This window comes from Simochromis diagramma, unplaced genomic scaffold (genome assembly GCF_900408965.1).
Source record: "Simochromis diagramma unplaced genomic scaffold, fSimDia1.1 OVJJ01000603.1, whole genome shotgun sequence".
Lineage (NCBI taxonomy): Eukaryota > Metazoa > Chordata > Actinopteri > Cichliformes > Cichlidae > Simochromis > Simochromis diagramma.
In genome coordinates, this window is record NW_024387414.1 from 15,056,702 (window position 1) to 15,080,321 (window position 23,620).

The following is a 23,620-nucleotide window of genomic DNA, read 5'->3' on the forward strand; positions in this document are numbered from 1 at the left end:
AGGATGCTTTTATTTTCACGTGTATTACAGTATAGTGATATTTTTTCCCCTTCATATCCCAGCTTGTTAAGAGCCTCAGATTAAAGTCCAGGGTCAGCTATGATATGTTGCCCCTGGAGCAGATAGGCCTAAGGGCTTTTCTCACAGGCTCAGTGTAGGAGTTTGGAAGTGTTGGGGCTTTAAACCCTGACCTTCTAATCAGTAACCTAGAGCGTTAAAGTTACACTAACGCATTCAAGTTTTTTATCTTATTTTTCTTTGTATCTTAAAAACAGATTGAAGTGGAACAATGAGGCTACGCTGACCCTTGATGTTAAGGATATGTAAGGGCATTTGTTTCTGCAAGTTAGGGTAAATTTTTTTTTAAATTTTGATATTTAGTTTTTTCAGATAATTGCTACTGATAGTCAACGTGTGCTTTTTCGATATGTTACTGATCACACTCGCACAGTGTCACTCCTGGAGACTGTCCAGAACAAACAGACTTTGATCTGTTGACCACTGAGCAGTTACACAGTTCCGCTGGGTGTTGGGGGCTTTGCTCAGTGATAGTAATGAGGGCGAGGTGAGTGTTTCCTTTTCACCTTATCCACGTGATTTTTTCCTGCCACTCTGGAGATTGAAAGAAAAGTACACTTGATAAGAAATAAAAAAAATAAAAGAGAACCAAAATATAGACATTCCTGCACTTGGATGCGAGTATAAACCTTCTAAACCTTTAAATGGCTCGCAACATTTAAACTTTGTGCACATTGTACGCATAAAAAATATGATGAGTACAACAACATGTCACTGAACAAAAACTCACTGTTCTGTACTCTAAATGATGGCTATGTTTATCTTTTGTCTATATTTATTTATATTATATAAGGTCATGACACTGTGTGAGAATTTTATCCATTAAGCAGATTTCCAGTCTGTTATGGAACCAACACAAACAAGCAAACATCCTCTAATGAATGGACAGTTTCCAGTTAACAGTATTTAAATGTACTGTTAACTAATGAACCATCCTAAAATATGATTCTGTGAGCCAAGTAATGGCATAGCTCCACTGTAAGTCTTACCTAGCAGAAGCTGAATGTACTGAGGGAGTAGTTTATTTCATAGTGCCTAGGACTGCCTTTTATATACATTTTGGAACAGTGATTACTCTCAAGACAATAAGATTCAAAAACATTTATCACACTTGAATTGATAAATATTATGTAGTTCTACATTACTCGTACATTTACATGTTTGATCTAATGTTGTTGTAGAGGTTCTAGGAGTCTTAATCAACCTTGATTAAGACTCCTACTAAAATCATTTTACAAAGTAGCAGGTGGAGCTTATGCAGAAATATTATGGGAGCATCGCAAACACATTTGATTGGATATATAGTTAATACCAAATGTTAGCAGACTGCTGTGAGCCTGAAGGGCTCAACTTCATTAATGCAAGTGAGCAAGGGGTTACTGCTGCACTGATAAAATGCTCTGTGAGACAGGATTTCAGACCTGAATCATCGCTATGAATATGACCACCACCGTATCATATTACATACCAATGCCAAGTCCTGCATACTAAGTTGCATCTGTGTCTTTTTAACAACAAATTAATTAATATTGGGGACAGCATGTTGGTGTAGTACTTAGCACTGTCACCTTACAGCAAAAAGGCTCCTGGTTTAAACCTCTCAGTCGGATGCATTCTGTGCCGAGTTTGCAAGTTCTCATGTGCCTCCGTGGACTTCCTCCTGCTCTTTGCATGTTAGTTTAGCGGGTGACTCTAGCTGTAGGTCGTTGTCTATTTCTCTGTGTTGACCTTGTGATTGATTGGTGACCTGTTTGGGCTAAACAACAGGTTGGATGAATAATTAGTATTGGGTTGGTATTCTACGTCCTTTCGGTATCTACTGTTCTTTAATAATACGGTTTTTATATGTCCAAGAACTGCAGCTACGTGCACACTTTTAATTGTGCAGTAGTATCTCCACAATTTGCAACAATCAAAATTTGTGTGCATCAGTGTGAGTTCATTTAATTTAGAATACCCTGGTTTTGTGTACTTTGGTATGCATATTTTCAAATACTGTGTTTATTTACTACTTTATAAAACACGTGGCTATTGTGCTGTAGTTGTAAAATATCTAAATAACATTCTAAAATCTTTTAAATGAAAAGCTTCTAATAATCACCTTCTGTGCACAGCGCCTTGCGGAGGACAGTACGGTGGATCTGAAGGGGTCGTTTTGTCTCCAAACTATCCTTTAAACTACACAACAAAACAGACTTGCTCCTATTACATCACAGTGTCGCCTCAGTTCGGTAAGTGCATAATTACAAAACTGCTTACAGTCAGTCTTGTAATCAAAGCACAGAAGACTTGTTCAAATTTTGAAATAATCATTTGTCCAAATTTGTTTTTATTTGTCTGGGTTGTTTTTTTTTTGTCCAGTGGTGTTTGGTCAGTTTGCCGTCTTCCAAACAGCAATGAATGACTCAGTGGAACTGTTTGATGGACCCAATGACAACGCCCGATTGCTCAGCTCCCTGGCTGGTTCACATTCAGGTGAGTCTGTTGATCAACTCTAGTGCCAGAAACAGCCAGACACAGCCTGAGGAATGCAGTTTTTATATTTTTTTTAATATTGTATTGTCATCAAAGAAACTGTTGTTTTATTGTTTTTTCACTTATATATGCATGATATTATACTTTTGAAAAGCTGCCCCACCTACAATTTTCCCTTTTTTTCCTTTTTTTTTTTTGCACTGTTGAGCTGTTTTCGAAAGAGAAAAATAATGAAATCTTCTGTAAGAAAGCAGCTCTGGGGGGCTGTAGAACACAGCACCAGTGGTCGTTATCACAATTTATTTGACAGTGATGTATTTGGTGAAAATCCATTACGGGTTATCTTTACAAGAGGAAATCAGCAGTGGAAAGCGTCTCACTGGGGCCATACAACATACAGTAGCACTGATACTCCTTAACAGAATCCTCCATGGGTTTTCTTATCTTCCAACTTTGAGTCACCCCAGCTTGCCAATGTTTTGAGTCTTTACACAGTAATACAGATGGATGGAAATAGAAAGATATGACTAATTTGATCTAGATGAAAGGATATTAATAATAATTTGTTAAATAAAAAAAAAAATATATAATGATTAACATCGTTGCTGGTAAAAATGCGAAGGCATCGCCTCAGAGTTTAACTTTTGTGTGAATTTCGTGTGTTATGGCCTGGAGGCACGCTGCAGGGGAATCCCCTTAGAAGTGACGTTTAGTTCCTTTATGTCAAAATCATAACTTTCAGAATATTTTCTTTCTTGTGTTTATTCTTTTTCTCCCCCACTTTTGCTGCCTCCTTTTGCTTGTAGAATTATAAGGGAAGAAAATGACTGTGTTTAGTAAACAATGTAACTACAACTACGAGTAAAGTTCCTTATAATAGTGGAGTGGTTTAGAGTTTGATAAAAAGACAAGCGAGCTTACATTTTTGCTTTTTTGTGCTCATAGATCAGTGAGACTTATTTGTGTTGACTGGATGTAGCTGCCTTTTTTCTGATAAATACAACCCGTCTAATTTAATTGGTAATGGTATATATAGAATGAATGACTCATACCTTGAAGTTCATTTGGGTTTTTTGCTTGAGGTTTTTTTTTTTTTTTTTTTTTTGGCTGAAAACGAATGAAACATACCACGCTTTACAAAATAATGTTATCCGCATCATTACCCGTTACTCACGCACGCATTCACATGTGCACACACGCACACACACGCACACACACGCATACACAAGAAAAAAGAGGGCAAACAGCTTTGTAGCACATTGTTCCACCTAACTGACTGATTATCCTGACTCACAAACATATTAACTCACATACACACATACCAGACTTACACATACGCACACACATCCTGATCCCCGAGCTGCTAATGATGGTTCTAAATGTCAGCCACACCAGGCCATGTTTTACCCATTTATCACTGTTACTTCATTTGCCTGCGTATGTGTGTGCATATAAATCTCTGTTTGTGTATGCCTGCTGAGATGGCGTGTGCACGTGTGTGTGCGTCTTTGTTTTGCATTTTAATTCTTGTGAGGCACATATTTTACCAAAAAGCGAAAAAGAATGAAAAACCCTGCTTATTGCTGAGTTATGAATGGAAGCTGGTACTCTTAAATATATAGGCACTTAACATATACTTAAATGCACAGTGAATGTTTGTGGAACTGAGAGTCTGTATCTTTGTAGCACATGTAGGTTTAAAAAGGATCTGTATGTTGTTGCTGTTGTCTTCTACTTTTAAAGCTTCTACAAAAACGTTTTTGGATTAAAATTCATTTTGAAATCATTGTGATATATGTGTTTTGTTTTGTTTTTTTCTCAGGAGAGACGCTGCCATTGGCAACTTCCAATCAGATCATGCTCCGGTTCAATGCTAAAAGTGGCCAATCAGCTAGAGGCTTTCACTTTGTCTACCAAGGTAATTCTCTCTGTGTTTGACATGTGTTCACTTAAACACAATAACATATGTTCAATTCAAGATTAACTTCAAAGTCTCCCTGCTCATATGTTTATTTCCCGTCTTTCCTCATCTTGAATCATTTAATTCCTCTCATTATTGTAGCTGTCCCTCGGACCAGTGACAGCCAGTGCAGTTCAGTACCTGAGCCTCGGTATGGCAGGCGGATTGGTTCAGAGTTCTCAGTGGGCTCTGTGGTTCGGTTTGAGTGCAATCCAGGATATCTATTAAAGGGATCCAATGCGATTCGGTGCCAGGCGGTACCAGGTGCCCTCGCGCAGTGGAACACAACAACACCAACTTGTATAGGTAAGACTAAAAATTGTCTTAAGCATCATTAAAGTCCCCAGTTGTTTATAATTTTGGATATCTGTGCAAAGGACCCCAAAGGCCGCACGTAGTTTGACTTTAACCATCAGACAGACTGACAGCAAAACAATATCTCTTTCAAATCAATGATCCAGTTTTATTTTCCAGTTAGAATGATATCACATTTGAAACACAACAAAGGAGATAACAATAGATAACCAAAGGGAGATATGTCTGTTTTCCCTGGCATGACTGTAAACATTGCCAACTGTCATTTTGAGAGCCAGGGTGAGAGTCATCAGTATGACTGCTTGATGTCACCCAGCAAGCAGGACCTTAGATCCCTGAACAGGTCTGTGCAAACTTGAGTATTATTAAGTGTTAATGCAAAATCTGGTTAAGCGAAAGACTGAAGGACTACCTGAAAAAAAAAAAACAGAAAAAATTAATAAAACAACTTAACAGCTGTCCTCTGAAACAAACAACAGCATTAAGCCTAAGCTCTTCACCATCAATGTCATACTCGTTGGCATGCAGTGCATCCTGGGATACTTCGCTGATGACATTTAAAATCCCCAGAGAGCACTGATGAAAACGCAAATGAAAAAAGGCCTTGAGTAATTAGTCCTTTCTGTGAAGCATCTTGTACTAGTTAATGAGAGTAATGATTGAAGTTTAATTCTAAAACTAAATGCATCCGTGTGAACTCTAGCGTTCCTGTTGAGAGCTGTGTTTTTTGTAAAAAGCCTCAACTTTCACCTCAGTTTATGCCATAAAAGGTGTTTGTTTTCCTATTTTTCCTGTCTGGCTCGCTGTTGTTATAATTTGAAGACCATATTGTGTGTTTTTAGGAACGAAGAGCCATATTCCAATATCCTGCCCCATCTGTTGGCATTTAGTTATAATGTTTTGCCAAGAATTGTGGATTTTATTTTCTTCATTCTAGTTCCCTGCAGTGGTAATTTGACTGAACGTCGCGGGACAATACTGTCTCCTGGCTATCCTGAACCCTACCCAAACAGTCTCAATTGTCTGTGGAGGATTCATGTCAGTGAAGGGGCTGGGATTCAGGTACAGATATATATACACTTAAATATAAATGCATAGTCTACTGGATATACACTAATTTTGGAGGAAGCTGTTGGCTGTTGTGTTCATTTATTATCATTGTTGGCTATTTAGATCCAAGTAATGACATTTGCTACTGAGCACAACTGGGACTCTCTGGAGATCTACGATGGAGGAGACATGACAGCTCCCAAATTAGGGTCATTTTCTGGTAAGACAGCATGCTCACACATGCACCTAAATGCATTAAGTTATGCACAGACACACATGCAAACAATATCCTATGATGGATGAGAGATGACAGCTTCTAAACTATAGATACACACACACACACACACAAACACACAAGATCTATGATGAATTAGATATGGCAGCTCTTAAACTATAGATACACACACATATGGCATACACCGGAGAGCTGTGATGGATGAGTTGTAATACCAAAAATATGATATATATCTTAAATAAAGAATAAATCTTTTTAAGACACAGAATTCTTCCAATTCTAAGCAGTCAGTAAGAAGAGTGTCACCATGAGACTGAAGGTGGAGGAAAAGGAGAATGAAAAAGGGATAGAAAGAAGACAGGCAGGGATAAAGAATGATCTAACCTTTTATGATTTCCCTGCAGAGTTTCCCCTGTGACCTGCCCCAAGCACATACCTGTCACACAGCTATCACACATAAAACATGTTGCCCATAGGGCAACGCACACACCCACCCACACACAACTGACTGCGCCCTTCTAAGGAAGGCACACCGGGGAGCTACCCACTATAACCACAGTGATCTGGTGTTGACCACTGAGCAGCTTCACTGGGGCAGATAAGGGCCGCTTCACATAAGGTGAAGCTATCCGTGGAGGGTGAGGGGTTGTTCACCTTCTCTGCACATAATTTCCCAGCTGGTCCTGGGATTTAAATAAGACTTATAGTCTAAGTCTTGCTGAAAAAGCAGCACCATTAAGTAGAAAGGGGTTCCTTCCTGTATATCTAATATTATATTCCTCAAACTTTAATGCTTTTTCGAATCATTCACCCGGTCTATGATATCTTTATTTTTTGTGTTTTTTCAGGGACAACAGCTCCTGCTCTCCTCAACTCAACATCCAATCAGCTCCTTCTTCACTTTCAAAGTGACATCAGTGTGGTGGCAGCAGGCTTTCACCTAGAATACAAAAGTAAGGGAACACTGTTAATATTCATACTAGGATAGCACGATGCAATGCTAGATTCATTGGCTGGAAAGAACATACTCGTTGATGCACAAGAACCAAGAATTGAATCGATTTTGGGTCTCTTCTTTCAAGAATCTACAAATGCACACAGACAACAATACAGCCAGAACTTTAACATTAAATAGCAAGAGTCAGTGACCTGAACTGGTACTGCCTGAGAGCATGCACACATACTGAGACCCACACTGGAGCACACACGCAGAATGCTCACCTGGAGGGACTTAACAGAATCAAGTAGACTTAGACACACACTCACTTGCGTGCACATACACACACAAATATGTAGATGGACAAAGGTATAGACACAGATATTAACATCATGCTTTTACACACCCGTCAGAGCATGGTTGTGCTTTTTAGTCCTTTGTAGTTGTTTTAACTTAGAATCACTTCTAGATCAATGAACATGTCCCCTTTTGTAAATATGCATGGGGGTTTCAGTGTTTGTGTGAATACGTGCATTTCTCTGTGTGTGTAGCGAGTGCACATATTTGAGCCTCCGTTGTCTGTGTTTTGCTACGCTCTGAATTCCTTGTGATGGCATGTTGATGCACACAAACTAGCAAGATTGGTCACTTTTAGGGGTGCTATATTGCTTCTGTGTGTACACACACACACACATCTTGCCTAGTGTGGTAGACCCCAGCCTCTATGGATCTTGTGCTCAGAGTTGTGTGCTGCCATGATTAGTGCCTCTGTGCTGTCTTTCAGTCCAGCTTTGTCCAGCCACTGGTAGGATTTCTGGATGTCAGCCACTTCATCTATCTGCTGGTGGTACATATCGTGCACAGGGCTGTCCTTCCATGATGGTTCCTCCTCTTCCTCCTCTTTCTTGAGTTTCTGCTGCCTGAGGAATTCACTGAGCACGGAGTCGGTTGGAGCCATCCTCCTGATGTATTCATGGACGTTGGCTGTCTCATTCTGGACTGTGGTGCTGACACTCACCAGTCCCCTGGCCTCCTTCGTTCCGCTTAGCATATAGCCTCAGGGTGCTGGACTCGGGGTGAACCCCTCCATGCATGATCAGGAGCTTCCTGGTCTTGATGTCACTGGCTTCTATCGCCTCCTTTGGCCAGCTTATTAGAATAGAATAGAATAGAATTCAACTTTATTGTCATTGCACATGCACAGGTACAGGGCAACGAAATGCAGTTTGCATCCATCCAGAAGTGCTTTAGTGATATTATCCCAGCAGGGTACCTGATCACCAGCAGGGCGTAGGTGTTGATGGCCCGGATCTTGTTCTTACCGTTCAGCTGACTCCTCAGGACTTGCCTGACCCTCTGCAGCTACTTGGTGGTTGCAGCTTTCCTAGCGGCCTCTTCATGGTTCCAATTTGCCTGTGGGATCCCCAGGTGCTTGTAACTGTCCTCTATGTCTGCAATGTTGCCTTCTGGTAGCTCGGCCGCTATGATGCCTGACAGGAGCGTCCATGTGGTACTAAGGCAAGTTATTGGTCGGTAGTTGGATGGGAGCGGTCCCTTTGGGGGTCCTTGAAGATCAGGTCTGTCTGGCCTTCGGTTAGCCATTCCGGGTGTCTCTCGTCAACTAGCAGCTGGTTCATCTGTGCTGCCAGACACTCATGGAGTGCAGTCAGCTTCTTCAGCCAGTAGGTGTGAACCATGTCAGGGTGCTGGTGCTGTCCAATTCTTCATACTGGACACCCTTTCTTGGATGTCTCCCACTGTGATGGTTACTGGACTCTGTTCAGGGAGGTTGCTGTGGTCTGCTCTTAGATCCACTAGCCACTGAGCATTTTTGTTACGGGTTGTGTCCTTCTCCCATCAGGGAGAAGTATTGCTCCGTCACCAGCCTTGGTGATGCTGTTCTCATATTGTTCCCCTGCCACTGAGAGTACACCTTGGCTCATTCTGTGGAGAACAGCTGGTTCATTCTCCTGCCTTCTATCTCTCTGTTGTACATCTTCAATCAGCTGGCCAAGGCTGTGAGTCTTTGCTTAGCAGTTTCCAAGGCCTCGGGTATGGACCTTAATCTCTGCATCTTTTCAACTTGGCTGTTAATAATGGATACACAGAGATTGTTGAGGCGTGGCTCAGGGGAGGGTAGAGAAGGAAAAGGGAGGAGTCAGACGATAAATGATAGGTAAGGTTAGAATGAAAGGCTAAGGGAAAAAAAGTGAAGGACACAAATCTTCACTGTTGTCCATATTCTTATGACCATGTGTCCTTGTAGCATTTCTGTCTTCTCAAGTAATGTTTTCAAATATATGCCAAATACCAACACAGTACATGATATTTAACTTTGTTTACTGGAAAGAAATCTTTTTGTTCTTTTCATGGAACCCAGTTCCTTCCCAGAGCACCTTAAAAAATATCTTGCAGGTTTCACACTAGAGTTTTACTTATCTTAAAATGATTGTCAGCTCTTCATTATGTAGCAGACGTTTGCCTTCCAGAGAGGTTCTGTACAGGAGACCCCAAAACAAAGTAGGCTTTTAACTTTTTTATTAAACAAAGTTTTCCGGAGATGAGTCAACTTACCTGTTCAAAAGGTGATCAGAATAGATGCATCAAAATTATTATTTGACCACAGTTGATACTTCGATTTGATCCTTCTTTTAAACACTATTTCAAAAAAAACTTGCAAGACATTAAAAGACTAAACTCTTACTGATGATTTCAACTTTATGATCTTCAAATTCACAATCAAAACTCAAATGATAGAACTATTTCTGCAACAATATCTCTTATTCACCCATCTTTCACTGCACCGTCTTCTGATTTCCCAAGAGGCAATCTCAGTAACAGAAACTTTTATCAGGAGTTCCAAAAACAAACCATGACTATTTGATTCGTTTGTTACATATTGCTAATTAGCAGGTTACTTTAAATACTTTAAATGGATGTATCTGGATGGGTAAAGTTGCTGACATCTTAGCACTCTCCCCTTTTGTCCAAATATGATCACCTCTGTGTGTGTACAACATGATGACAGCCATAGCACCTCAATCAACACCTCACAACCAGACTTCACAAACACTGTTATGGAAGCTATCTTTTGCATATTTTCCATGTATTTACTCTGGGTTTTCTATAGGAAGAAAGATATCAAACATTCATGGGTAAAAAAAAATGTCAGTGTGGGAGCGTGTATAAGTGGGTAGAAAACATCTCCTGAAGACGTGAATTTTGTAATTATATTTTCATAATTTTAGGCAGACTAGAGGGTGTTTCATCTGAAGGGCAGAAAGAGGGATCTTTTTCCCTTGCCTGTCCTCACATAAACTGGAACAAAAGTATTGTAAATCCAGTCAGTTAGACTTAAATGCTGACACTGTCTAGTCGTAGTCTAGTGGCCCTAGTGGAGTGGTTTGTGGTGCTGTCAGCATTTCACAGGGCATTACTGCTCCCTCATTCCCGGGGAAAAACAGTGCGCTCGCACACAGAGAGAGAAAGATGGTCAGCCAAATGGAATACTTTCATTGATCAGTTGTCATGACAGCCCGCTGATTCTCTGCATAATAATACACTGTGTGTGTGTGTGTGTGTGTGTGTGTGTAGAGTCTCCCGCAGCTTTTTCACTTTTGGTCCATCTAAAAAAAAAAAAAGGAAGTACCCTTCAGTCCTTCTTCAAGCACTTTCTCATGTACAAGTCGCTCATGCGCACACACTCACAAATGTCATTCAGTGAATCTCGGCCACCTGGATGCGTGTGCATGTATTTGTGGTGAGCCTGTGTGTGTGTGTGTGTAAGCTCAGTGGGCTCGCAACGTTTTGCTGGTAGGAAGGTAGATAATGAACCAAGAAGTCCACACACACACACACACACACACACACACACACACACACACACACACACACACACACACACACACACACACATACAAACATTCACCCCTCTGTCTCCTCTTCTTTTGCTCTCTATCCCTCTCCCACCCCTTTGTTGCCATGGTAACCGCTCTGGGGCAGGCTCCTGCGGAAGTTTCCACAAATGTCTGCACTGACACACACACACACACACACACACACACACACACACACACACACAGATACACTCCTACCGATGCTATTTGATAAGGGCCTGCTGCTGTCAAACTTATTAAGGATGTGTTTAACCTTTATTGTGTTGGGAATACATAACCAAAAGTCATTGTGTTACCTTCACATATTTTTAAGCACGTCTCAGAAGCTGCTGTCGACATCGAAAAAGTTCCCGCTTTATCATTGTACTAGCTGTCAATTCTAAAATGAGCTTTTGTGTATGACAAAAAGACATTAGAGCTTTTGTGACTTAATCTTGTGAATTATATATCCATCAAATTAATCTCTATAATTATAAAAAGCCAACCTGCTCAGACACACTATTTTGGGGTATACAAACAACTTATAAACTCGGGTAAACTTGTGTGTTTGTTGTGATGTTGTTTTATAATCAGTTTGTTCATGTCAAGATAAAGGTCACATACAGGTGAATGAGGAAGACAGGAAAGGCTTCCTGGAGATACTGCAGTTGAAGCTTAGCAGAGAGCACAGGGAAAATAAAATGATTTTAGTTGGCCATAAGATGAACGACTATAAGGACAAACATTGATTTTCCATGTCTGCGTAAAACTTTTAGAACTGATGACAACATCACTTTTACATTTTCTTTCTGTGTGCTCAAGTCCAAAACACATGAATGGACCCGGAGAGCGAGAAGACGAAATAACAGTGAAATTATGAATAGTAATAACATAGTTCATTGTGCTTTTGTTCATTTCATAAATTGTTACAGCGGTTGGACTTACCACTTGTCCAGAACCAATGATTCCAGCCAATGGAATTAAAACTGGAGACAGATATATGGTCAATGAGGTGGTGGCATTCAGTTGTGAACCTGGTTACACTCTGCAGGTAATGAACACACTCACACAAACTGACCATTAGACAAATGTTCAAAAATATTTTTACCCTGGTGTCATATAGTAGGTCATGGGTTTTCATGTATTTATTTAGGAGTATTAAAACATTAGATGCTTATTAAATATGAATTTTCCGGTTTTGAAAAATGCCATTGTTATGCCTTTGCTTCCACTTCCTTTAAACCCCCCCCCCCTTTTTTTTTTTTACAAAAAAAGGAAAAAGAATACAGTTACCTGGTGAAGATATATCAGCATTCCTTACACTTACATATTTTTTTAACAAGTTTAACCACTGTGTGATTACTTTCAGGGTCACTCTCACATTTCCTGCATGCCCGGGACAGTGCGTCGATGGAACTACCCACCCCCTCTATGCATAGGTAACGCGCTCAAATGCAAATACACTGCACCGCTGGCTAAATTGTGTTACGAGTGAGCGATTCAGTTTGGAAGAAAATATGTCCTACTGGTGTATCAAAGTGACATAAGTACTCAGGCACACTGGATATGTTTACTTATGTGTGTGTATGTGTGTGTGTGTTATTTGTACCCTTTATGCAATAGTGTTGTGTAACCTTGATGTTTGCATGGAGACTTAAATAATTCAGTCCTTGGTAAAAGATCTCAGAAGCCAGTTCCAGTTAAACTCGACTTGACATGTCAGGACCAGCTTTCCAGACCTGCTTTACCTATTTCTGTAAGAGATATTTGCATCAACCCTTTTATGTCCAAAAATGTCTATAGAAAAGGATGCCATAACAAGGCTCTTACTTAAAAAGATATGTATTATTCACCACTGTGGCTGATGAATTTACAGAATTTTGTGAAAAACACATCACTTGAACTTCACTGTCGAAGCAGTGATCTTTAAACTACGTTGTTCAGTGTTAACAGTGTGTTTGTTTTCCCTGTGGTTTCAGCTCGTTGTGGTGGGGTGCTGACTGAAATGAGTGGTGTCATCCTTAGTCCAGGTTTCCCTGGCAACTACCCCGGCAACCTGGACTGCACCTGGCAAATCACCCTGCCAACTGGATATGGTAAGTAGTATGGATGTAAGAGCATTCCTAAAAAATAGGTGTCACTTTCAGTACATCTGCTGGCTAAGTTGTTTGTAGCACAGAATCTGCAGCAGATTTATATCTATATATTTGTTTGCTATGTGCTGGTAAATACAGGAACTGGAAATTTTAGGGGGACGTAGTATTTATATTTTGTGTGTATGATATACATTTGCAAAAAGTGTAATAGATTATGTAAATTTAAAAAAAAGAAAACCTGGGCAATAAATGTACAGTTGTATTTTTGATGCAAGTTATCATGTACAAAAAACACAATAAAATAGTCAAAAAATATTGCAGTGAAAATAGACAAAAATATTTCAAACCATGTAAACGTACTGCACTCGATTAGTAAACGTGCACCTTGTGTGTATGCTGTGTGCACATTATGCAAGTAAAGTAAAGTTCTTCTTAGTATTGAAATAATGTACTATCAGGTCTTTTATATAGTCGTTTATAGCATGTGTCTTTATAATCTGCATTACAGGAGCTCATATTCAGTTCCAAAACTTCTCTTCAGAAGACAACCATGACTTCCTAGAAGTCAGGGCTGGTCCACAGCACAGCTCATCCCTTATTGGTCAGTTTACTGGCTCACAGCTCCCACCCCCTTTACTGAGCACTACCCACCTGACGATCATCCACTTCTACAGTGACCACTCAGAGAACCGGCCAGGATTCAAACTGACCTATCAGGGTGAGTTGATGGGTGGTTTTTCTCTTTTTAGATCTCTTTTGTTTGTTTGTTTTGGTTTGGGTTTTTTTTAGTCAATACAGTCTTTACAGATATCAGACCCTGAATTATTATTGCAGGCATCTACAGTCCCTCAAGGGTCACTATGATAACAGACCTGTGTTGAAATGAGTCCCATTGTTTAGTTTGTCCAAATTTATTCAATGCAATGATTCATAAAAATGGTCTGCTCAAATGCTCTGAATAAATTAATATCCCAAACCTAGTAGCCACACTGCAAAGCTTTCACAACTCCAAGAAAGAAAGTATTGCTATGAGGTTTTGAGCTTTGATCCATGAATGAGTCATGCTAAAGACTTAAAAACCTCATGGCTTTCCTCTCATCATTAAAAATGATGGATTGTTAGTAAGCCCCTGTGAGAGACTGGCATCTTGTCCAGCAGGCTTTACTTGTAGCCCTAAGTGCTTCACTTCAAAGACACAAGAGATGCACTGTGGGCCTATATGCCAGCATAACTAGAACAAGGCTTATTCAATTTCAAATAAGCAAACTCACAAATCATGTGCGCATGAATGTGAGTTCCCTTTTTTCCTCCGATTTGGAATGGTAAGTCCTCTAGCACTGCAGTCAGTATCACTGTTATCCCGCTGTTGTTCGTAGAGGATGCAGACAAGCCTCCTCACGTGGAGTTGCACCAGATGCTTTTTTTAACAGTTCTTTGATGAGAAGATGCAATGCAGACAGGTCCACAACACCACCTCCAACCTCGGTGCATGCTTTCTCAATATTACGTACACACTCTGGTTTTGTATTCAAGGGCATAACATGTTTACAGTTAAAAAGGCTTAATAGCTGCAAGCAAATTATTAAAAGCTAAGTTGGATAAGCACTCTATGCCAAAAAAATCAGTGTGAATACATACACACACATTTCAACTCAAATGTCGCTTATAAAAGCTTAAGGGAGTTCTTATTCCAGTTTTAGGTTTTGGCACGCTGACATTGCTGCACCTTTTAAGTACACTTTTGTACATAGAAAGTTTAAATGTTGCCCTGGGAATCTGCTGGAACCACATTCTTGGCTATAGTTTCATTGCTGCGAGTAATACTCCTTCCAAGTGCACATCTTTTGGCCTTCATTTTCCACAATCACCATAGTTCTTTATTACCTCCATGAATTTCTGTGGTGTCATATCCTTTCATATTCACTCATCTCATTGTTGCTTTCTTATGAGAACTCTGCGTCTATCACATCTTTCTTTCTCTTCTGTTCTATTTCTGCAATGATCTGTTAACCTTATTAGCTTTTGTTTAGCTAGGATCAGCTGTGTTATTTGTTGCATGTCCTGCTTGGACTTGAGGTCTTGCACTGTGCACATCCTCAAATGCATGTTAAGCCATTCTTTCCTACCTTTTACAGCCTGCTGCTACCAGCATAGACCACACCCAAGAGCATTTTGCACAATCTGCATTGTGGATGCTGTCTAGTGCAGCAGACACAATTTGTATTGACCAGGTGCTGAATGCTTGTTCTAGTGTTTTTAGGTGCTGCCTTTCTCTCTAGCCTTTTGTAACAATTGGGATTCCGATATCAGCCACCTCTGCTCTCTGTCAGCGGCACATTTAATGAAGGAGCTTGACTTGCCATGACACTCACGCAGAGTGAGAACTGCCCTAAATATACCTGTGGTACTGACATTTCCTCAGGCAAGTGCTAGCATCCCGTGTATACCTTTGCCCGATAACTGTGTAGGAGGAGATCACATCTATTGATGTTGCTGCATTAGCTATTACTTGTTGTCTCTGTGGGTCAGAGATTCTTTTCAGTTTACCTCAAATCCATTACCGGTAGACAGAAAATTTTAAAAAATGTAAGAAACTTGGAAAAATAAATGATTTTTTTCTTCCCCAGCTTCACATATCTCTACCTACCTCACATATATCTCTTATCTTTATCTGTAGGCTACCAACTTCAAAACTGCCATGATCCATTTCCTTTTGCAAACGGTGACATCATCAACAATGATTACAGCGCTGGGCAATCTATAACTTTTCAGTGCTACCCTGGTTATGTTTTGATTGGACACACAGTGCTAACATGCCTGCATGGTATCAACCGGAAGTGGAACCACCCATTTCCACGATGTGAGGGTAAGAATAAGTCATAGCTTCTTGATATATTAGTATTTTGGAAAATATAAATACTTTTAAATTGGTTTTAAAAATAAAGATGTATTTAAAATGTGGAGGTCGTATAGTAGAAAGTTTATTTCATGCTGTTACACCCTTACTAAACAAGCAGTTGCAATTTCTAATGTAGACATTTAGAAAATGAATTTTTTTTTTTCTTTCACCTGTATCACAAGTTGACATTGTAAACAATTAATTAGTAAGTCACTTATGTCACTTGGAACATTTACTGGATAAATTATTTGTAAAATTATTATTCTGTCACTTCTGTCGCTTCTTGTTCCAGACTATTAATTACATTCCTCAGTGTTTGCTGTTCAGCAGTCATTCTTGACTTCAGTTTTTTAGCATTTTAGAAAAAGTGAAAATTATGCTATAATTCTGCTTTTTACAGCTCCTTGTGGCTATAATGTCACAGCTGAAAATGGGACCATCTACTCACCTCAGTACCCAAATGAATATCCAAACTCCCAAGATTGCAGCTGGCTCATCACTGTTCCCCACGGACATGGAGTTTATATAAATTTTACCTTACTGCAGACAGAACCTGTCACCGATTACATTGCTGTCTGGTAAGTCTGGGTACAGTTATGGCTTAATATTCATAAAAACACACGCAGACATATACTGCACACACAGAAATGAAGAAGTGTTATTTAATGTCTCATGCATGCAGGGATTGAATCATTGATGGGTAAGTCTTGAGTGTAGTTTCACTCTGTCTACTCTCTGCACATTAATGGGAATACACCAAAAATGTATCAACTTTTACTAAGATTATGCATTCAGTTGTCTGTCTCACACACATTCACACATTCTCCTCATATTTTGGGGCTATATATTGAATTTTATCCCTGGTATTGATCATCTTTTATTCATTTTTACTTTTCTCTTTTCTCTAACGTTAATTATACATAAACTTTATCGTATATGTTCATATGCAGAGACCATACACTATAACCTAGATATTAAAGTACATACGCACACATACACTGTGCTATGTAATGCATACGCAGACTCTTCAGCAGTAATAATAGGATTCAGTGTGGAGGTAAGTGTAATACGGGGTGTATGAGAGCAATGCATTTACAATGGGACCACTGACCAATTCAATCTAACTCAGTACCAAGGCCATACGCACACTCTGAGAGGGCTCGGGAACTCTGGAAGTAATCATGAGATTCAGTTGGGAGTGGGAAATGTAATGAAAAGAGTGGCAGAGCTGGGTTCACAAATCTAACAAGACTCAGCTGGATCTGAAGCGCCTGGGTCAAGAGAAAATTTCACCTAATATGCATTACTTTTCCTGAATAATAACAGTAGATTTAAACAGTAGATTTATGAGGAAGGAAATTAAGATCCAGCAGATTTTGGTTTTAGCTATACTTGGTGCTTAGGTGAGGTCAGGCTTTACATTTCAGGCTCTAGAGTCAAGCTCTAGGGAGCAAGCATCAGAAATGTAGGCGGTGGGAAAGTAATACATTTACAGTGGGTGACTACTCGCTTTCAATCTCGCCAGCTAAAAGAACCATGGATTCTGCTATGGAGAGGCGTTATGTTGAATTATTTTGCAGTTGCAAATTGATTTCAGTGATTTATGTGTTTTTGGCACATTTCACAGGGAACAAAATTATAAAATCACATTCATAGATTGTAGGGAACCAAAAGAACTCGGTTATGTGAGATTAGTTCACACATAATAGCTCAATGTAGCTATATCTCAGACACATGAATATATTTGGAAGTGACCTGGGGCTGACACTGAGGAGCACAGTGCTTTTCTCATACCCAGTGGGATGCTATCTACCTTCCAGGGTCTTAGACAGCTTAAGAGCACCTAATCCAAAGGTCTACTGCATTATATGCATGTAAATAGAGTCTACTGGCATTAATACTTATCACTTCAAACATCCTCTTATAAAAATGTTTCTTCCTTAATATTCTTTTTGACTTTTCGACTTACCCAGACAAAAACGAATATGCTTTTCATGTGGAAAATTGAAGCGATTTAACAGGAACAGTGGGTTTTACAGTGAATTACCAGACTACATTAAATTTACTATATGAACTCAGGCCTGCTGAATTTTTTTCTTTAATGATGGAGTTTGTATTTGAAATACTTTTAATTATATGCATCAGCGGTGAACTGTTAATAAAACAGGATAACTGACGTTATCTAATTGAACTCATAAGAGCATAAGATCGCAGCCACAGGTTTTATAATGATTTGGGACTATTTGGATGCTCTAATTCAGTCGGATAGAAAGTGGAATAAGACACTGTTTGTGCTGCTGAAAACGGGTCACACTAAATATGAAAAAACAAACTTGCTCTCAGTTTAAAAGAAATTACTGTACTGAAAATGAAAGGGCTTTCAAAAAATGTCCTTTTTTACGTAGTAAATAGTATAGTATAAATGCTAATGAAATGGCCAAAATTGGACTTGGGAGTGATGCATACACAGAACGTTTCTTTGATTCAGACTGAGCAACAAATTGGTGCCGTTAGTAGAAGCTCACAATCACCAGTTGCATTTATAGTTAAGTCAGAGATCTACCTGTTACGCACGAAAACCCCCAGAATGCACTTGCACTGATGTGATCGTTAATTACTACTGGCTGCTCTTTGCGGTCATGCTGATTTCCTTTTCCCCCTGTTTTGGCCTGTCATTACTCAAACTTGTTACAAATGTCTTTTGAATGCTCTTTATCTTGGTGTGCTTGCATCATATCGCAGTGATCCGTGTTTGCTGGTTTCTGTCCTGTACACCCCTGGGGTTTATGTGACAGCAGCTGCATCCAGATGTCAGGGACTAAAGCCAAACAGCCTCTGTGGTCTTCCACTTGTTGTGTTTGGCTGTTTGCCAAATACCACTGCTAACAGTGGGCATCAGAGCTAACATCAGAGCAACACAGTACAGTAGTTAATGGTGCTGGACACTCAATAAAAAAAAGCGGTATTTCTTTAAATACTTTAAAAAAAATAATACTGGCAATATTTTATGCATTTTAGATGCTTTGTGTCACATTCAATATATCCCTGTGGTGGATGAGAATGAAATTTAGAATAATGTCGGTAAATAATTCAGATTTTATTCTCAGCTCAGAATAATAATTATACATTATCAGCATTCAATCAATATCAATGCAATATTTTGATATGCTCGGGGGGGAAAGTGGATTCTGAAATGTTATAACGTCTGAAATGTTATAAACTGAAATGATATCTAGAAAGATTAAGATAATAACCTGGCTTCAGAATGTAATCATCATTTTGCACCTGGAATCTCCAGATATCCTAAACTGTAAAATGCCCTCACCACAAAACAGCTCCTTTCCAAACTGCCCTTTGATTGAAAGTATTCTGAAGATCAGGGTGTGGCTGCTGGGCTGGAGTCAGCATGCAACATCTGCTTTAACATCAGTCCGGATTCTTGGCCTAGCTTTGCATTAGCATGTTGTCTGTGCACACGCTTGCAAAGAGCAGACGTTCTGTTAGAAGGGGGTCGTTTCAGTCCTGGATGCACATTCCACTTTACAACAAAAACAACTTTTGAGGTTTTTCTGTTTTCTTTTCTATCTGCCTGGCGTGCAGATAACTGAGGAACCATTGTAACGCAAGTGTCGACATGACTGTAACTGTAATGTAATTACAGAATTTAGTATGGTAACATCTTACAGTACTTACTACATTACTGAAAAATGTAATGAGATTACAGTAACGCATTACATACAACAAATCTCGGTTGACGAATGGGAAAGGGAGGTCAACAGGAGGTCAGAAGCAGAGATGAGTAGTCAGGCTTCCAGCCTCTGTTTCTGCCTGTTCATGTTTCTAAAGTGAAATCACTGTGGAGATCGCTTTGAAGTTGTTTTGAAGTTTGGGCTGTTTTTCACTTTTGCTTTGTGTTTTCTGCTTTCTGTTCTTACCTAAAAGTATGTATGTGTCCATATTAGGGAAGGGATTTGTGCTGTTGTGTAGGAGTGTGGCCTATAGGTTTATATTGCTGGTAATTATGTGGCAAGGCCATTTTATGGTACTTAAGCAATTAAGTAATGTACTGTATTACTTTTAAGTTATGAGTAATGTGTAATAAATTACCTTTTTTGAGTAACAACCCCAACATCAATCGAAAATGAGTTATTTAAACTTATTTTGAAATTATGCTGAAATAGCTATAATATGATTATGCACAAATATCACCTCCCTCTTCTGTTCATCATCATGTGTAAAATTCTTCCCGTGTATTATTATGCTTCGTGTGCCTTTGAAGACAAACAAGTATGGTTTGTGAAAAACATAACCATGAAAAAATGAAGCTTTGATGGTTTGAATATCCACAAGTGCTTCATCTACCCACATCTAATCATCATGCACAATGACAAATGTCTAATGTCTTCTGGAGCCACATGCCTTTATTCAGTGTAATCAAGCCACATTACAATTAATTTGTCGAGATGTTTGTTTCTCCTTTTTTCCCCACCTCAAATTGATAGAAGACATATTTGGCCGCAGATTGTAACTAGGTTGATATTTTTGGAACAGTAACTGCCTACTCTCTAAATGAAGCCAAACAAAAACAGAGTAATAGCCACCGTACTCTCATTAGCCAAACTGGTCCTGGCACTGGTCCTGGCTCCTGTTTTTATTTCTTACTAATACGATGCAAAGGTGCAGAATGATAGATGAGTGATGATTGATGGAGGGGTGCAGTGATTAACACTGTCACCTCGCAGCAAGAAAGCCCTTGGGATAGAATCCCTGTGCTTGCTTGCCTTCCACAGTCCAAAGGCATGCATGTGTTTGAATGTGAGCATGCGTGGCTGTCTGTCTTTCTGTGTTAGCCCTGCAATGGACGGGTGGCCTGTGCTATCCAAGGTGTACCCTACCTTTCCCCACAGTGACAGCTGGGGTAGGCTCCAGCCCAGCTCCAGTGACTCCAAATCTGATGTGCCATTTGGATTTGTTAGGTGCTAAATCATGTCAACCCCTGTCACTCTAATTACATATCTTCTCAATACCATCCTTTTCTCGGCTGCACTGTAATTTTGTCAGTCACACGTATTACAAAGTGCACAGCAGATGAACAGTGCAAACCCTTAATAAATCTGATTTATTGTATTTTTTAACCTTCATTTCCAAAAGCAATGTTTACCTAGAATATGTGGCAGAGCTTCTCATTCTTTGTTCCCGACCATGTTGTTACACCAAGTGGGGTTTTTTGGTCTTCTTCACATAAGTATTTGACTTTGCATTACTAGCTTTATTAAATTACTTTTATAGATGTATAGTTTTCTTTTGATTCACCGAATTAAATGTCACTAGCAAAACTTTTTTCTCTACAGTTTCAGACTTTTTGCCCTTTTTCAATTATAAATTATAAATAGAGCTCTGAAATACATCCATGTGTTAATAAATAGGAGAGAAAATGTCTTTTGGGCTAAGAAAGGTATTGCTATTGGGTTTGTGTGTTTTTCAGTGAGTAAAAATAGAGTCTAGAAATTCTAACAGTTTTAATTCAAATGACCCATATAGCACATTTTGATCTTCCAAATGAGCTCCAACACCTTCAGAAGACCTTGAATTATTGAGGAGCCAAGAGATCCCAGGCACTCTTCATGAATTAAAATTTTAAAACCCTTGTTTAATCCAATGGCATGTTCATTAAAAACCTAAAACTGGGCATTTAGGAGTGTTAGAAAATGTAACCTTTCAACAACATTCAATATTTAATGAGTGAAGTTAAGCCTTTAATCTGTGGGTTTTGTTCAACGAACTTGTTTGAAATGGGCGATAAAAACAAAGAAAAGAAGAAAAAATATTCTTGCAGCCACTTTAGTAGACTAATGTGGACATTCCGGACACACATGTTTTATGTTATTACCAAATTCAGTTTTTTGTTTCATTTGTTTAAATGCAGTCAGCAGAAGGAAATCACTCTACAACTAGCAATTCATAACAGTTTGAAAGTGATTTTAAGTCCTTGCCCTTCTTTGGAGATGCAGCAGAAACATGTACACAGTGTTGACATATTACACATTTTTTTTATATTGACTGGATGTAGCCCTTTAAAAAGTTCATCACTAAAATGTATTTTCTTCAATGGGAATCAACAAATGTACTTTTGTAGGTAATTCTACATTTATAAAAATATATATTGAGATGAGGTGTGGATCAATTTTTGCAGGCATGTCAGTGCTCTAGCAGCCAAATACAAAACAAACAACTAAACTACCTACTACTACTAATCATCTAAAAATGTGATTTTGTAACAACAAATTTTGATTAGAATATGAACTTCACATGCGCTATATTAAGAATCATTAATACAAGGAGTGAAACTAATTCACCATAGTTCAAACTGTGTTACCTTTCAGCATGTGCAATGTGACACTTGGTTCCTCTTCTTGCCGGTCAATAGTTTTTAATGTATCCATGTCTTGAGCTTTCCCATCAACTGTTGCTCTCTTTCTATTTAGGGACGGCCCAGATACGTCCAGTCCTCAGCTGGGAGTTTTCAGTGGTAACACCGCACTAGAGACAGCCTACAGTACTAGCCCGAAGGTCCTGATTCGCTTTCATTCAGACTTTTCAACTGGAGGCTTCTTCATTCTGAACTTCCATGGTAATTTAAAGCAAATGGCTTATTTCTACATGTTATCTACATTTTGTTGTAGTCTTAGAATTAACAGTGAATAGCTTCGTAACATTAAGTCATAGGCCTTTCAAGATTAAACAAGTACCGGGCCATCTTTATTTGACTCTTTTTCATTAGTTTCTATTACTTCTTACTATTATTATTATTTTTTTAAATAGTGTTAGTTTACTATCTCATGTTATGTTTTTACTTCAACAAAGGCATAACTGTGGGTTCTTCTTTTCCTCCAACAGTTCAAAGATATGCATGTTAGGCAATGGGTGATTCTAAATTGACTGTAGGTATGCATATGAGCATAAATGGTTTTCTGTCAGTTTGCTAGCCATGATTAATGAGTGACCTGTGCATGGTGAACCCTGCCTCTCAGCCATTATCTGATGGAATAGTCCCCTTTGACCCTAGTTGGAATAGTAGATTAAAAAATTGATAGACATATGGAAGACATTTGAAACCCTAGTTTCATTTTGGTGAAATGTGACCAGCCTCTGAGCAAAGTACACTTATTTTAAAGTCAAATACCCTATAACTAAATCTAAGAGTTTGTTCTAAGGAAAAATATATTCATACACTATCTTCATTTTGTCAGGGGAGTTTATAAAAACAAGTCCTATCCAGGCAGTTATAAAGGCAGTTATTTTATAGCATTACAGGTAATTTGACTGTAAAATAAGTTGTGGCCCGTGGTACTTTACTTAACCCAAATTAAAGCTGAACATCTGCAAGTCATTGACATCTTGATTGTTCAATGTAAAATCCACAGTGGTAGAGTACAAAGGCAAAAGTAAAAAAAAAAATGATCCAAATATGTTTGGATGATAATCACACTTGAATCCAAGAGTGTTCTGGAACTCTGGATTATGAAGATTTGAGAGTCGGGCTAATTGCTTATATTTCTTTTCACCATATGCTCTATTCTAGGGTTTTTAAGAAAGTGATCTAGATATGCATCCAAATTAGAATTCCCTTACATGGAGCTTTAATGCTCTGACAAGCTTTTTGAAATTGAGCTTGGTAATCTTGGTGACAGAAACTAAAC

General features: G+C 39.0%; 1 protein-coding gene across 1 annotated transcript in view; it reads left to right on the forward strand.

The window, feature by feature from the left end:
* LOC120721224 (CUB and sushi domain-containing protein 1-like) overlaps positions 1-23,620 on the forward strand; it is a 412,254-nt gene that overhangs the window by 338,312 nt on the left and 50,322 nt on the right. The window contains 14 exon segments of the mRNA XM_040011416.1: positions 2,193-2,309; positions 2,440-2,553; positions 4,376-4,471; positions 4,616-4,819; positions 5,766-5,890; positions 6,002-6,098; positions 6,962-7,066; positions 11,858-11,976; positions 12,295-12,364; positions 12,905-13,021; positions 13,530-13,739; positions 15,699-15,887; positions 16,321-16,498; positions 22,406-22,551. Coding sequence (XP_039867350.1) covers positions 2,193-2,309; positions 2,440-2,553; positions 4,376-4,471; positions 4,616-4,819; positions 5,766-5,890; positions 6,002-6,098; positions 6,962-7,066; positions 11,858-11,976; positions 12,295-12,364; positions 12,905-13,021; positions 13,530-13,739; positions 15,699-15,887; positions 16,321-16,498; positions 22,406-22,551 — 1,887 coding nt within the window.